Source organism: Pelecanus crispus, chromosome 26, assembly GCF_030463565.1.
Source record: "Pelecanus crispus isolate bPelCri1 chromosome 26, bPelCri1.pri, whole genome shotgun sequence".
Lineage (NCBI taxonomy): Eukaryota > Metazoa > Chordata > Aves > Pelecaniformes > Pelecanidae > Pelecanus > Pelecanus crispus.
The window spans coordinates 105419-119947 of NC_134668.1; the positions used below are offsets into that span (position 1 = coordinate 105419).

At 64.2% G+C, this 14529-nt stretch overlaps 1 protein-coding gene across 3 annotated transcripts; it reads right to left on the reverse strand.

Moving 5' to 3' along the window:
- Positions 1-2578: 2578 nt before the first annotated feature.
- DCTN2 (dynactin subunit 2) lies at positions 2579-14458 on the reverse strand. Of its 3 annotated transcripts, XM_075724972.1 has the most exons (16): positions 14423-14458; positions 13163-13231; positions 11949-11957; positions 9866-9871; positions 8872-8968; positions 8691-8752; positions 4361-4459; positions 4117-4277; positions 3858-4005; positions 3711-3776; positions 3594-3632; positions 3393-3470; positions 3177-3248; positions 2957-3059; positions 2751-2842; positions 2579-2665 (listed from the first exon to the last, which is right to left on the reverse strand). In XM_075724972.1, the coding sequence occupies exons 1-16, from the start codon at positions 14456-14458 to the stop codon at positions 2579-2581; spliced, it is 1224 nt and encodes a 407-aa protein (XP_075581087.1). The 3 variants fall into 3 exon arrangements, with proteins under 3 accessions (XP_075581087.1, XP_075581086.1, XP_075581085.1); XM_075724971.1 differs by lacking the exon at positions 11949-11957; XM_075724970.1 differs by lacking the exons at positions 9866-9871; positions 11949-11957.
- Between the last annotated feature and the right edge of the window lie 71 nt (positions 14459-14529).

Consider the following 14529-nt stretch of genomic DNA (forward strand, 5'->3'; position numbering starts at 1 on the left):
CAAACATCACTCCTGTCTTCAAGCAGGGCAAGGAGGACCCAGGGAACAACAGGCCAGTCAGGTGTACATCGATCCTGATGGGGTCAGCTGTAAAGGCAACCTGGTTATGATGGGAAATACACTGATAGAGAAAAGATGTCTGCTAGCCTGGGAACTGCTAGCCTGGGAACATGGGGCATCCTCAAAGGCCATCCTTGAGAAGCACACTTGGCATCCTTGAAGCATGGCTGAGAACCTGAAACATCCTGAGGAAAGGTAGAAATTGACTGTAGAAATTGAAAACCATCTGGAAAAACAGGAGTCAGCAACAGCTATTGGCTGCCCCAAGTGATGGTGTCCTACACCCTCTTATGTCTCTAAAGATTTAAAAAGAACTCGGTCTCTACCCGATACAGATCTTCTCTCCGAGAGCTACGCGAGACCTCCTAGACAGACTGGATGCTCCCAGGGATGCCTGGCTGACTCCAGGCTGTGAAGCGGCTCAGTGAGACTTTGTGTGTCGTCAGCTGGCCCAGGGAAGTGAGTTGGTCAGGGAAAGTGAGGCCCAGCAACAGCTTTTAGTCCTGGCACCTTTGGTGTGGGCAGAATTGCTGGACGTTTGAAATTTTGGAGCTGGGCTCTGGTGAGAGTGAGAGAGAGTGTTGTGACCGACAGTAGGCTAGTCAAGCCAGAGCCCCAGTGTTTGTGGGCCTGTGGAAGCGCTGCCAAGGGAAGGTGAGGACCAGCAAGAGCTTTCAGTGCTGGCACCTTTGGTGTGGGAGAAATTGCTGGACTCCAGAGCTTGGCACTGGCTAGAGTGACAGTAACAGTGATGTGACCGGTATCAGGCTAGGCAAGCACAGACAGAGCCCAAGACTTTTAGGGGCTGTGAAAGTGCTGCCAAGGGATGATGAGAACCAGCAATAGCTTTCAGTCCTGGCACCTTTGATGTGGGAGAAATCGCTGGACGTTTGCAATTTCAACGATGGGCTCTGGTGAGAGTGAGAGAGACAGTTTTGTGACCAATACTAGGCCAGGCAAGCATGGAGCCCCGGTGTTTGTGGTGCTCTGGAGGTGCTGCCAAGGGAGGCTGAGGGCCGGCAAGAGCTTTCAGTGTTGGCACCTTTGGTGTGGCAGAAATCGCTGGATGTTTTCCATTTCAGAGCTGGGCACTGGTGAGAGCGGTAGTATTGGGACCTTTGGCCTCCTGCCACCGCTGCGTCCGACAGCAGTTAGGGAGTCCCCCATACACAAAAACACCCCCATTTCCCCCCAGCGCTCCCTCCCACATGCCAGCACCCCACAGGGTGTTGGGGTGTCCCAGTGCTGTCCGCATCCTTGGGCACCCCCAGTTCCCTGTCCCTCCAGCAGCCTGAGGACCTGTGGGAAGGGCTGGTAGGGGTGGGGGCTCGCCCCCCCAGTGCCCACGGCACCCCGGAGACCCTACAAGGTGCAGCATGGACTATTTTAGTATCTGTGCAGTGTCTGTGGGTGCAGCCCCCTCATTGCGATCCTGGTCCCCCAGTGGGTCAGGGTCCCCGCTGCCCTCGGGGCTGCTGCTGGGGGTGGGGGTGGGATCCCTCCTCCCTGTGGTAACCCCCACCTCCCAGGGTGCCCCCCACCTCCCCAGGGTCATTCCCCCGGTCTCAACCCCCACATGGTGTCCCCAGCCTCCTGAGAAACACCCCTGTCCCCAATTATCCCCCAGCCCCACGCCCAAGGTCCCTCCCTGACCCAAGGATTCCCATCCCCACCTTCCCACCTTGAGGCCTCCCCCAGCCCGAGTCACCCCCTCACCCCCTCCCTCAGCGCAGCAGCTGCCTGGGGAGACACAGGGAAGAGCCAGCGCCGCCCCCGCAGGGACCCACTGCCCTCGTCCCCCACTTAAGTCTTGCGCCACACTCTCTGCTTGGGGGGGAGTCCCCGCAGCCAGGTCAGGTGGGGTGCCCCCCCCCCGGGAATCCCCCCAAGCCGTTCTGGGCCCGCCAGCGTCCCCCAACCTCGCTGACCTGCGGGGTGATGTCCCTCCCAGTTTCAAATCCCAGGGTGTGCCCGTCCTCCCCAGGAACCTGCCTGCACCCAGAGATGCCCCCACTCCACTCCCAGGGTCCCGTCCTGCCCCCAGGGACTGGAGGTCATCCCCATCCCCCCCCACCACAGCACCCCCTGCCCCACGGGGGGCAACAAGGAGACGTTCCCCCTGTGCGTCGCAGCTTTCCGACAGAGCGACTGGAGTCAGAGCGACGAGGAGGCTGCGGGCGGGGGGCGGTTTATGCGCCATTAAAAGATGCATTTAAAACCTGGCAGCTGGGCCCCGCTCACGCCCCGCAGCCCGAAGGAGATGCGGACACGGATGCACTTTGAGCTGAGCCGTTTATTGGGGTAAATCTGGGGGGGTACAGAGACACCCCCCCACACCCCCAGGTGGGAATGGAGGGGTGGGGACAACCCCTCCAGCCCCCGTGCTGTGCGGGGGGGCAGAGCCAGGGTATGCACAAGCCAGGGCTGGTACCTGCGGGGGGAGGGAGTGAGTGCCAGCGGGTCACAGGGCCCAGGGTGGGCAGGGATGCCCGGCGCGGGGGCGGTCTCCAGGGTGCTCTCACTTCTGCAGCCGCTTGATGCGGGCGTCTATCTCCGCAAAATTGTCCTCTACGATGGCCAGGTTTTCCTTCATCGTCTTCTGGACCTGGCGGGGTGAGCAGAGAAGGGGGTGAGTAGGGGGCGCGGGATGGGGACCCCGCTCCACCCCAGCGGGCGTTGGTGGGACCCACCTCCGCCAGCAGCACGGCGTTGTCCTTGAGAGCACCAGCTATCTCCTGCTGCGTGGTGTCCAAGTGCACGAGGACCTGCCCGAACCGTGTGGCTGGGAGGGAGGAGAAAGCTCAGTGCTGCGGGGGGAGCAGCGACACCCCCCCCGCCCCAAAACGCTCCCAGTCACACCACGCCGCTGTCCCCAACATCCCCGCTGGCGCCCCACCTTGCTCGTGCAGGTCCCTGAGGGTCACCAGCCTCTGCACAACATCAGGCAGGGTGCTGGCCATGGGGTCCCAGCGCTGCATCGTCTCGTAGATCTGGTGGATCTGGGGGATAGGGCGGGGCAAGAAGTCGGGGGGTCAGCACAGCCTGGAGCGGGGGGCTCCATATATCGCCCGCCATGCCGGGGCTGCCTTTGGGGGGCCCTCCCCACCAGCGCTTACCTTGCTCTGGGTGTCGGCATCTTGCACGGTTGCCTTGTGCTTGGCAATTTCATTCACCTTCCCCAGGACGCTCTGGGGAGGGGAGAGCAGATGCGAGAGCCCAAATCCAGCAGTTGCCCGCCCCCAATTCCACAGCCTTGGCCAGCACCTTCCCACAGCTCTCCCGGGGCCCCGTGACACCCACCGCGCAGTCCCCCACCTCCGCCCCCCCCTCACCTGCAGCCGGGCCTCCACTTGGTCCAGCACGGCCACGTCCAGGATGTTGACCTTGGCCTGCAGGACCTGCACCGTCTCCTGGGGATGGAGAGCAGGGTGAGGGGGGACACAGCAGCACCCTGGGACTGCCCCCCCAAGTGCTCTGGGCACGGCGTGGGGGGAAAGGGACCCTGCATGCCCCGCACCCCCTGCCTGACTCACCACCAGGCTGGTGCCCTTCAGCCCGACCAACAGCGGGTTCTGTGGGGAAGGAAATTGCATCAGTGGGGCAGGATGGGAGGCAGGAGAGTGGCAGGGCAGGAGCCCCCGGCCCCTCACCTGGCTGTCGGGCTCACACCGCACCGTCGCCTCCAGCTGCGCCAGCCGCTTCTCCAGCTCTGCCATCTGGGGAGCGAGGAGGGGGGTGAGATGGCAGGACACTCCATTTTGGGTCCGGCACAGTGCCCCCACGCTCCCCACGCTCACCTTGGCAGTCTGGGCAAACTGCTCCTGCTCCGGCCTCCAGTACAGCTCAAAGGTGACGGCGTCGCCGGTGGGCGCCGGGGCTTTGGCGGGGCTCTTCCCCGGCGCCGCCTTGCAGCACTTTGCCACCTCCAGCTGCTGCAGCAGGCGCCTGGGCAGGGGGAAAAGGTGGGCGCGGGGCCCTGGCACCGCCCCACGGGGACGCTGGCACCCTCCCCCGGCTCCCCGAGCTGCGGCCCTGAGGTCCCGGCACCCCACTCACTTGGCCAGGGCACCCTCGGGGTCTGCAAAGTCTATGGCTGCCGCAGGGCCCAGCAGCTTCTCCAGGTGGCTGGAGACCACCTGCTGCTTCAGGCCCTCGACCTGCCTGGCCAAGGCCATGGGCGTCAGCTCCTCCTCCGCCGCCGACTCCTTCACCATGCTCTGCGGGGGGAGAAAGGTGGCAGTGTCACCCCCCTGCCTGCCACAGCCTCCCCACTGCTCTCCAGGGCAGTGGTCATCCTCACCTGGATCTGCTCTACCTCCCTGACCAGCTCCTGCACCTCGTGCTGCAGCCTCTGGTACCGCTGCTGGGGCGTCTCTTTGGCACCGAGACCCTCGCCGAGCTGCAGGGAGAGGAACGGGGGGTCAGCTGGGGGCTCACGGCCTGCCTGTGCCACTGGGCACCCAGGGCGGGGGGCGGCACCTGGGATGCCGCTACCCAACTCCCCTCGCTGCCCGCCCATACCTGCGCAGAAAGGCAAGAAAGGGCACTGACCAGGGAGAACAAGGGGCTGAGGCCCTCGACAGACAGGGAGGAGCAGCCTCCTGTCCACAGGAGCCTGGTCCTCACGGGGGACTTGAGAGAGACCTGCTGGAGGGACAGCGTGGCAGCACATGAGCAGCCCAGCAGGCTCCTAAGCGCATCAACAACGTCCTCCTCCAAGTGACAGAGGAGCCAACGAGGAGAGGGGCTCCGCTGCAGCTCATCTGCACCAACAAGGAGGGCCTCGTTGGGCACGGGGAGGTCAAAGGCAGCCTGCACGCAGCCACCGTGACACGGTGGAGTTCAGGATGCTGAGGGTGGGGAGGAGGGGGCTCACAGCCCTGGCCTTCAGGAGAGCAGACGCCGGCCTCTTCAAAGGTCTGCTTGGAAGAGCCCCCTGGGATCAGGCAACGGATGCAAGAGGGGACCAAGAAAGCTGCTTGATGTTCAAGGATCACCTCCTCCAAGCTCCAAAGCGCTCCGTCCCAACAAGTGGGCAGTCAGGCAAAAAAGCCAGGAGGCTGCCTGGGTGAACAGGAGCTCCTGGCCAAACCCACACATGGAAGGGAGGGAGGCACGGCCTGCAGCAGGGACAGGGAACCTGCGAGGATGAGAGACGTTGCCTGAGCAGCCAGGGATGAGGTTAGGAAAGCCAAAGCCCGGCTGGAACTCAGCCTGGCCACGGACGTCCAAGGCAACAAGAAGGCCTTCTGTAAGCACCCAGGTGACAGAAGGACGGCGAGGGGAAACGGGAGCCCGCTGCTGAACGAGGCGGGGCAGCTGTGCACAGGAGGTGGGGAAGGCCGAGGCCTTTGCCTCCGCCTCTACCAGCCCAACCGGCCTTCAGGGACCCCGGGGCACAGAGGCCGAGGGAAAGGCGGGAGCAGGGCAGATGCACCCTTGGCGGAAGAGGATCAGCTCAGGGCATACTTAAGGAAACCGGACATACAGACGTGCGTGGGCACAGACGGGATGCACCTGCGAGGGCTGAGGGATCTGGCTGATGGCATTGCAAAGGGCACTCTTGATAATCTTTGATGCGTCATGGTGACTGGGAGAAGTGCCAGAGGACTGGAGGAAAGCAAATGGCATCTCCATCTTCAAGCAGGTCAAGAAGGAGGACCCAGGGAACCACAGGACCGTCAGCCTCACCTTCTTCCCTGGCGAGAAGGCGATGGAGCGGCTACTCCTGGAAACCATTTCCAGGCACATCAATGACAAAACCACCAAGACAAATCAGCATGGCTTCAACAAGGGGAAAGTCTATACAAGCCTATGGGACCTGATGAGATGCATCCCAGAGTCCTGAGGGAACTGGCTGATGTAGTTGCCAAGCCACTCTCCATGATATTTGAAAAGTCATGGCAGTCAGGTAAAGTCCCTGCTGACTGGAAGAAGGGAAATGTTGCGCCCATTTTTAAAAAGGGAAGAAAGGAGGACCCTGGGAACTACCCACCTGTCAGCCTCACCTCTGTGCCTGGGAAGATCATGGAACAGATCCTCCTAGAAGCTTTTTGCTAAGGCCCAGGGAGGACAGGGAGGTGATTCCAGACAGCCAGAACGGCTTCACCAAGGGCAAGTCCTGCCTGACCAACCCAGTGGCTTTCTGTGAAGGAGTGACTGCATCGGTGGACAAGGGAAAAGCAACAGATGTCATCTAGTTGGACTTCTGTGAAGCCTTCGACATGGTCCCCTACAACATCCTTCTCTCTAAATTGGGGAAGATACGGATTTGATGGGTGGACTGCTCGGTGGATAAGCAATTGGTTGGATGGTCGCATCCAGAGGCTAGTGGTCAATGGCTCGATGTCCAAATGGGTCCCTCAGGGGTCCGTACTGGGACAAGCGTTTAATATCTACATCAATGATGTAGACAGTGGGGTTGAGTGGACCCTCCGCAAGTTTGCCGATGACACCAAGCTGAGTGGTGCAGTTCACGTGCCAGAAGGACGAGATGTCATCCAAAGGGGCCTGGACAAGCTGGAGAGGTGGGCCTGTGTGAACCTCATGAGGTTCAAAAGGCGGCCAAGTGCAAGGGCCTGTACCTGGGTCGGGGCAACTCCCGGTATCAATACAGGGGGGTTGTCCTGGGTGATGAAGGGATTGAGAGCAGCCCTGCAGAGAAGGACTTGGGGGTACCGGTGGATGAAAAGCTGGACATGAGCCAGCAGTGTGCGCTGGCAGCCCAGAAAGCCAACCGTACCCTGGGCTGCATCAACAGCAGCGTGGCCAGCAGGTCAAGGGACAGGATTCTGCCTCTCTGCTCTGCTCTGCTCTGGTGAGACCCCACCTGCAGCCCTGCGTCCAGCTCTGGAGCCCTCAGCACAAGAAGGACATGGAGCTGCTGGAGCGGGTCCAGAGGAGGCCACAGAAATGATCCGAGGGCTGGAGCACCTCTGTTGTGAGGCCAGGCTGAGGGAGTTGGGGTTGTTCAGCCTGGAGAGGAGAAGGCTGCGGGGAGACCTTAGTGCGGCCTGGCAGTGCTGAAAGGGGCCGATAGGAAGGATGGGGACAATCTTTTTAGCAAGGCCTGTTGTGACAGGACAAGGAGTGATGGATTTAAACTAAAGAAGAATAGATTTAGACTGGATAGAAGGAAGAAATTTTTTACAATGAGGGTGGTGAAGCACTGGAACAGGTTGCCCAGAGAGGCGGTGGAGGCCCCATCCCTGGGAACATCCCAGGCCAGGTTGGACGGGGCTTGGAGCACCCTGCTCTGGTTAAAGCTGTCCCTGTCACTGCAGGGGGACTGGGCTGGATGGCCTCTAAAGGTCCCTTCCGACCCAAAGCATTCTATGAGTCTATTATTCTGTGACCAACTCTATCGATAAACTTCTACAATGAAATGGCTGGCCTGGTAGACAAGGAGAGAGCAGTGGCTATTGTCTACCTGGACTTCAGGAAAGCCTTGGACACTGTCTCCCATAAGATCCTCCAAGAGAAGCTGCTGAAGTCCAGGCTGGATGAGCGGGCAGTGAGGTGGCTTGAAACTGGCCGAACAGTGAAGCCCAGAGCGTGCTGATCATTGGCCCAAAGTCTAATTGGAGGCCAGTAACGACCGGTGTACCCCAGGGGTCAATGCTGGGTCCGAGCCTCTTTAACGTCTTCTTTGATGATCTGGACGATGGGGCAGGGCGAACCCTCGGCAAGTTTGCAGAGGACACCACACTGGGAGGAGAGGCTGAGATGCCCGAGGGTCATGCTACTGTCCAGAGGGACCTGGACAGGCTGGAGAAATGGGCCAACAGGAATCTCACGGAGTTCAACACGGGGAACTCAACTCCTGCTCCTGGGGAGGAACAGCCCCTGGCACGAGGATGTGCTGGGGGCCACCCTGCTGGAAAGCAGCTCTGTGGAAAAGGCCCCAGGGGTCCTGGTGGACGCCAAGCTGAATGTGATCTGGCAAAGGCAGCCAGTGGTGTCCTGGGCAGCATCAGGAGCGTGATGGTCGATGGAGGTCATCCTTCCCCTCTCCTCAGCACTGCTGAGGCCACACCTGGCGTGCTGTGTCTCGTGCTGGGCTCCCCAGTACAAGAGACAGGGACATACTGGAGAGAGTCCAACAAAGGGCCCCAAAGATGCTGACGGGGCTGGAACACCTCTCCTGTGAGGAAAGGCTGAGAGAGCTGGCACTGTTCAGCCTGGAGAAGAGAAGGTTCTGGGGGGATCTTATCGACACCTGAAGGGAGGGTGCCAAGAGGACGGAGCCCGGCTCTTCTCAGTGATGCCCAGCGCCAGGACCAGAGGCCGTGGGCACCAAGGGAAGCGCAGGAGGCTCCCCCTGAACATCAGGAAACTCCTCTACTCTGAGGGCGACCAAGCACTGGCACAGGTTGCCTAGAGATATGGTGGAGTCTCCGTCCTTGGAGATATTCAGAAGCCATCTGGACATGCTCCTGGGCAACCGGCTCTAGGTGGCCCTGCTTGAGCAGAAGGGTTGGACCACAGGACCTCCAGAGGTCCCTTCCCACCTCCACTCTTCTGTGATTCCAAGAGATTTGTGGCCCCGGGCAGGGACGTCACTGTGGGGCCAGTGGGGATGAGGGACCGCGCGCTGGGGTGGCTCACATCCCCCTGCGCTCTGGACTCACAATTTCATACTCCCCAGACTCGTAGCCCGTTGCTCTGGTCTTGCTGATGCTGTCAGAGAAATCTGGAAGAGGAAGAGCAGGCTGTCACCCCAAAATACCCAGGGCAGCTGTGCCCTCCCTGGGCTCGGCTCAGTGTCCCAGGGTCCCCACAGCCCACCCTTCCCCGACCCCCCGGGCTCACCCACTCCCTTGGTGCCCAGGCGCTTGTCCCTGAACTTCTCGTAAGCGGCGTTGGGGTTGATGATGAGGTGCTCCACGCTGGTGCTGGTGAGCTCCTCCTGCACGCAACGCTTGGCGTTAGGGACCAGGCAGCCACAAGCGTTTGTTGGGCAGAGCTGACGCCTCCCTGCAGCGCCGGCGGCAGCCCGCTGGGGCAGGCGCAGGGGAAGGCATGGACAGTAACAGGGCGCACAAAGGTGGCCCCGTCCTCCCCAGGAGAGGGGCACAGCCCCCAGGGACTGACACGCAGGGATGGAATCCAGCAAAGGGTCTGGCTGGGGCAGCAGGGGCTGGCCAGGACGTGGCACGTCCCCGGGGCCTGCTGTGGGGACATCGGACCCCAGGCTTGGCCCGGCCCGACGGGCGGAAACCCCCCCGCGGGCCTGGCAGCAGGGCCAGAGGTGCAAGTGTACACCGAGACTTGAAACTTTTCAGCAGCCCCACGACCGGTAGCAGGAAATCTGCTGCTGAGCCCACGCGCACCGTCGGCGGCCAGGGCCGCCCACCCCGGCAGGGCTGCAGCTGCCCCACGGCTGCCTTTCGGGGTGGCTCCCACCACCCGGGGGGCGTCGGGGGGGTTGCAGGACTTCAACCCCTCCAAGACCAAAGGGGCTTTGCCCGGAGCCTGGCAGGGCGCATGTGGACGGCGAGTCTGGGCTCTCCTCGCCCCACACCGCGGTCGGGGGGCCCTGACCCAGCAAGGCCCTGTGGGAGGCACCCGAAGGACCCCCCACCTGCTGCCCTGGGCCACCGCAGCCCCTCTCCGGCCCCTGCACCCGGCCGTGGCCTCAAGTGCTTTCGGGGAGCCCTGACGCGCTGCGCATGGACAACAAGGGGTGAGAGCAGCGGGAGCAGCGCTAGCAGTTTTAGGGGGGGGCCGTCTGGCTGGGGGGAGGCAGCGGCGAGCACCCGTGAGCAGAGCGCAGGCTTACGGCGGCCGACGGACGGGCTCTTACCAGCTCCTTGGTTTCCCAGAGGTGAAAAAGTCAGAGCAAGGTTAGGAGGAGAGGGGGGAGAGAGAGACAAAAATCGCGTTAGAAGGTTTGTCCCATGCACGGCCCGCCGTCACCCACGTCCCTGCGCCGAGGCTACTGCCGGGGTGGCCCCGCCGGCCCCGCGCAAAGGCTCAGGAGCCATGCAGGACGCGGGGGCCGCCAGCGCGGAGGTGAGGGCAGCGGCGGGGGCAGCGGCTGCCAGAGCGGGGGCAGCGGCGGGCTGGTCCCCTCAGCCGGGCATCCGGGGGCAGCCGGGCCTGGGGCAGCCGGGGACGCGCTGGTCACGGCCACCGTGAGGGGGGCTCAAGGTGCCCAGAGAAAGCATGGGAGCAGGATGCGGCCAGAGGCTGGGGGCCACGCGGCCGAGCCCCTGCTCTGAGAACCTCCCTCCAGCTCCAGCTCTTCTTTGCCCCGGGGGAGACGTGAGCAGCGCCTGGGGCAGGACGAGCCCCCACCGAGCAGCCCCCGCCGTTGGCCTGGCAGGTCCCCAGGGCTCCTGGGGGTAGGAGGGAGACGTCGGCTGTGGTCCCGGGGGGCCGGTCCCTGGAGGGGCACCAGCTGTCCCCTGCTTAGCAGCCAGCCCCATGCTGTGCTGGCAGCAGGGACGGGGGCTCGGTGTGGCGCCTCTCACCTGCCCGCGTGCTGCCCAGCCCTGCAGCACGCTGCAAAGCCTGGCAGCACGGGCTGTGGCAGGGTGGGGTGACAAGTGGGGTCCCTCAGGGGTCCGTACTGGGACCGGTGCTATTTAACATCTTCATCAATGACATAGACAGTGGGATCGCGTGCACCCTCAGCAAGTTTGCAGATGACACCAAGCTGAGTGGTGCCGTTGACACACCAGGAGGACGAGATGTCATCCAAAGGGGCCTGGACAAGCTGGAGAGGTGGGCCTGTGTGACCTTCATGAGGTGCAACAAGGCCAAGGGCAAGGTCCTGCACCTGGGACGGGGCAACCCCCAATATCAGCACAGGCTGGGGGATGGAGGGATGGAGAGCAGCCCTGCGGAGAAGGGCTTGGGGGTACTGGGGGATGAAAAGCTGGACGTGAGCCGGCAATGTGCGCTGGCAGCCCAGAAAGCCAACCCCATCCTGGGCTGCATCAAAAGAAGCGTGGCCAGCGGAGTGAGGGAGGTGATTCTGCCTCTCTGCTCTGCTCTGGTGAGACCCCACCTGCAGCCCTGCGTCCAGCTCTGGAGCCCTCAGCACAAGAAGGACATGGACCTGCTGGAGCGGGGCCAGGGGAGGCCACAGAAATGATCCGAGGGCTGGAGCCCCTCTGCTGTGAGGCCAGGCTGAGGGAGTTGGGGTTGTTCAGCCTGGAGAGGAGAAGGCTGCAGGGAGAGCTTATTGCGACCTTCCAGTACTTAAAGGGGGCCTACAGGAAGGATGGGGACAATCTTTTTAGCAAGGCCTGTTGTGACAGGACAAGGAATAACGGATTTAAACTAAAGAAGAACAGATTTAGAATAGACATTAGAAAGAAATTTTTTACACTGAGGGTGGTGAAGCACTGGCACAGGTTGCCCAGAGAGGCGGTGGAGGCCCCATCCCTGGGAACATCCCAGGCCAGGTTGGACGGGGCTCTGAGCACCCTGGGCTGGTTAAAGCTGTCCCTGGCACTGCAGGGGCTGGGCTGGGGGGGCTCTAAAGGTCCCTTCCCACCCAAAGCATTCTGTGATTCTATGATTCTATGGCAGCGACTGGCCCTGGGCAGCACCCCTCTGCGCAGGCAGCATCACTGGGAGGGGGTATGAGGACACTGCGGCAAGACCGTGGCGTGGCCAAGACCCGTCGTGGGGGGGCCAGGGTGTCCCTGGGGGTCCCAAAGGTCAAGGAGGGCAGCGCATGCAGTCAGGCACGGCAGATGCAAAAGAGGGCAAGGGAGAGCAGGGAGGTGGCGACGGCACCGCGTCGTACCCTGGGACCCACGGCCGCTGCCAGGCAGCGCAGCGACAGGCAGCGGCTACGGACCCCGTGCACATCTACCGCATGCAAAAATCAACCCCAAACGGCATGCAAAACCAGAAGCAGCAAACGGGCTTACTTGTGCAAACTAGTGTCCAGGCAAGGTGGGGAGCAGGGAGGGCAAGAGCGGTGGGAAAACTCAGGTCAGTTCAGCGCGCGAGAGCCAAGAAACACAACGAAGCTGCGTCAGGGGCTCCCAGCAGAGGAGATGACAGCAATTAAAACCCCAGCAACCCCTCGCCTCCTGCCTGCAGCGGGGGCTGCGCGGGAGGGAGAACACTGGCGGAGTCACCAGTGCGGCACCGCGCTGCTCTCGGGCACCCTTTTGGCACGACTGAGGCACGACAGGGGCAACTTTGGGCAGAAACAACCCGTTTCAGGCCATCGTGCTGCCCTGGCTCTCGCAAGGGATCTCTCCGCCCCCCTCAGAACCGAGGGACAGGCGCCCGGCACGCCTCTGCCCCGTGTGCAGCGCACGGTGCCACGCCAGCACACGTGTGGCGGGGCCGTGCCCGCCCCACGTCCCCCACAAACGCTGGCCACACTGCGGGGAGCAGCTGGGTCTCACCTCCCCGCCGCCCAGGCCCGGCTCCCCCCTCAACGGCTCGGGCCCAACGGGAGCGCGTGCCAGCGAAGCGGGGCCCGGCGGGGACCGAGCAGCCATTTGGGCTGTGATCCACGAGCACCCGTCGGCTTTCAGCCTCACCGGCAGAGCCGGGAGGCACCGTCCAGCCCCGGGTGCGCCCCTTGTGCCGTGCCAGCCTTGAGGACGGGCCCCCACCGGCACCCCGTGTCAAAGCCACGGCACGGCCTCCCCACGGAGAACGGCCACGGCCTGGGCGCGACAGGCTCCGGCACGGGGCTCGTCTGCGGGACCCCACCACCATCTGGAGCTGTTTTATGGGGGCAAACCCGCCTCAGCAGGCCCCCCTCATCCTCCACGCGCTGCCCGCCGGCCACTGCCTGCGCAAAGCCAGCGGGGATGGGGGCCTGGCCAGCCCTGCTCGCTTCTGCTGCCCTCGGCCGCGCTAGGGAGGATGCGGACGCTGGGCACGGGGATGCCCACCCTGCACGGGGTGGGGGCTGCACCCTGCCCTCGCTTCTTGGCCCCCCAAAGCACCGGCCGGCTCACAGATGGGGGTGGCGTGGTGCGGGGGCACGTCACCGTGGGGGGCACGTGGCACTGCAGGGGTGCGGGCGGGGACAGGAGCCACTTCCCCGCTGCTGTGCCGGTCCGGCTGCGCCGACGGCTGCACGATGGCGACCACGGGCACGGCCCCGGCGAGGCCTTACCGCCTCGAACTCAGCCTGGTCGTCCTCGGGCACATCGCTGCTCTCGTAGACATCAGGCTCGTTCCAGGCCTGGGGCACAAATGGGCTCCAGTCAAATCCCACCCCTCCTTGGCTATTTATTATCCGGCTATGACCAAATACCCCACGACTGCCCCAAACTGCTTCCGACACCGCCGCAGCCCACAGACATGCGTGGCAGCTACCTGCCCCCCACACGCCCCCCATCTCCCCAAAAACTCCACATCCCCCCTGGGAAACCCCGATGCCTCCAAACTCCCCACTTACTGCAGACACCTCCACACGCCCGGGCCCTTACAGGGACCCCAATTCCCACAATCGCCCCCAGTACCCTGGGTACCCCAAGCCCCCCAACACACCTGTTGCCCCCCAGGCAGTCCCCAGGACCCCCCAGCTCCCCAAACACCCCACGTACAGCCCCGGCTTCCTCACATCCCCTGCACACCCCAAATGCCTCCAATCCTCCGCGGGTGCCCCCCTCAAACAGCTTCCATTCCCCCGACACCCCCAGTCTCCCCAAACGCCCCACTCCCCGGCCCAGAGCCCCCCAGTCCCCTCACACCCCCAAACCCCCCCGATCCCCTCCGTCCCCGCCCATCCCCGCAGCTCCCCCAGACCCCCGCAGCTCCCGCGGATCCCCTCATTCTCCCCCAGATCCCCAACCCCACCCCCCTCACACCCCTTCCGTGCCCCCAGCCCCCCCGCCGCCCTCCAGCCACCTCGGCACCCCCCTGCCCGCCCCCCCCTCAATTCTGCCCCCGGCCCCTGCTCTCCAAGGCCCCCCGGCCCCCCCGATCCCCGCAGACCCCCGGCCCCCCCGATCCCCACAGGCCCCCGGCCCCCCCGATCCCCCAGACCCCCGGCCCCCCCGATCCCCGCAGGCCCCCCGGCCCCCCCGATCCCCCAGACCCCCGGCCCCCCCGATCCCCGCAGACCCCCCGGCCCCCCCGATCCCCGCAGGCCCCCCGGCCCCTACTCCCCGCAGACCCCCGGCCCCCCCGATCCCCGCAGGCCCCCGGCCCCCCCGATCCCCCCGGCCCCCCCCGATCCCCGCAGGCCCCCCGGCCCCCCCGATCCCCCAGACCCCCGGCCCCCCCGATCCCCGCAGGCCCCCCGGCCCCTACTCCCCGCAGACCCCCGGCCCCCCCGATCCCCGCAGACCCCCGGCCCCCCCGATCCCCCGGCCCCCCCGATCCCCGCAGGCCCCCCCGATCCCCCGCCCCCCGCCCCCCCCGCACTCACGATGCCGGGCAGCTCCGCGTACTTGGGGTTGGCCATGGCCGGGGCGGCGGGGGCCGGGCAGCGCGCGCAGGGCCGGGGCGGGCGGGGCCGCTCTCGCGAGAGCGGAA

Excerpts from the sequence above, each read along its gene's own strand:
- DCTN2 (XM_075724972.1), bottom strand. The coding sequence starts at position 14,458 with ATGGCCAACCCCAAGTACGCGGAGCTGCCCGGCATC. Across the intron at positions 4,006-4,116 it reads CCCGAGGGTGCCCTGGCCAA|GCGCCTGCTGCAGCAGCTGG; the intron begins GTGAGTGGGGTG and ends CCCCCTGCCCAG. Across the intron at positions 3,777-3,857 it reads AGTTTGCCCAGACTGCCAAG|ATGGCAGAGCTGGAGAAGCG; the intron begins GTGAGCGTGGGG and ends CTCGCTCCCCAG.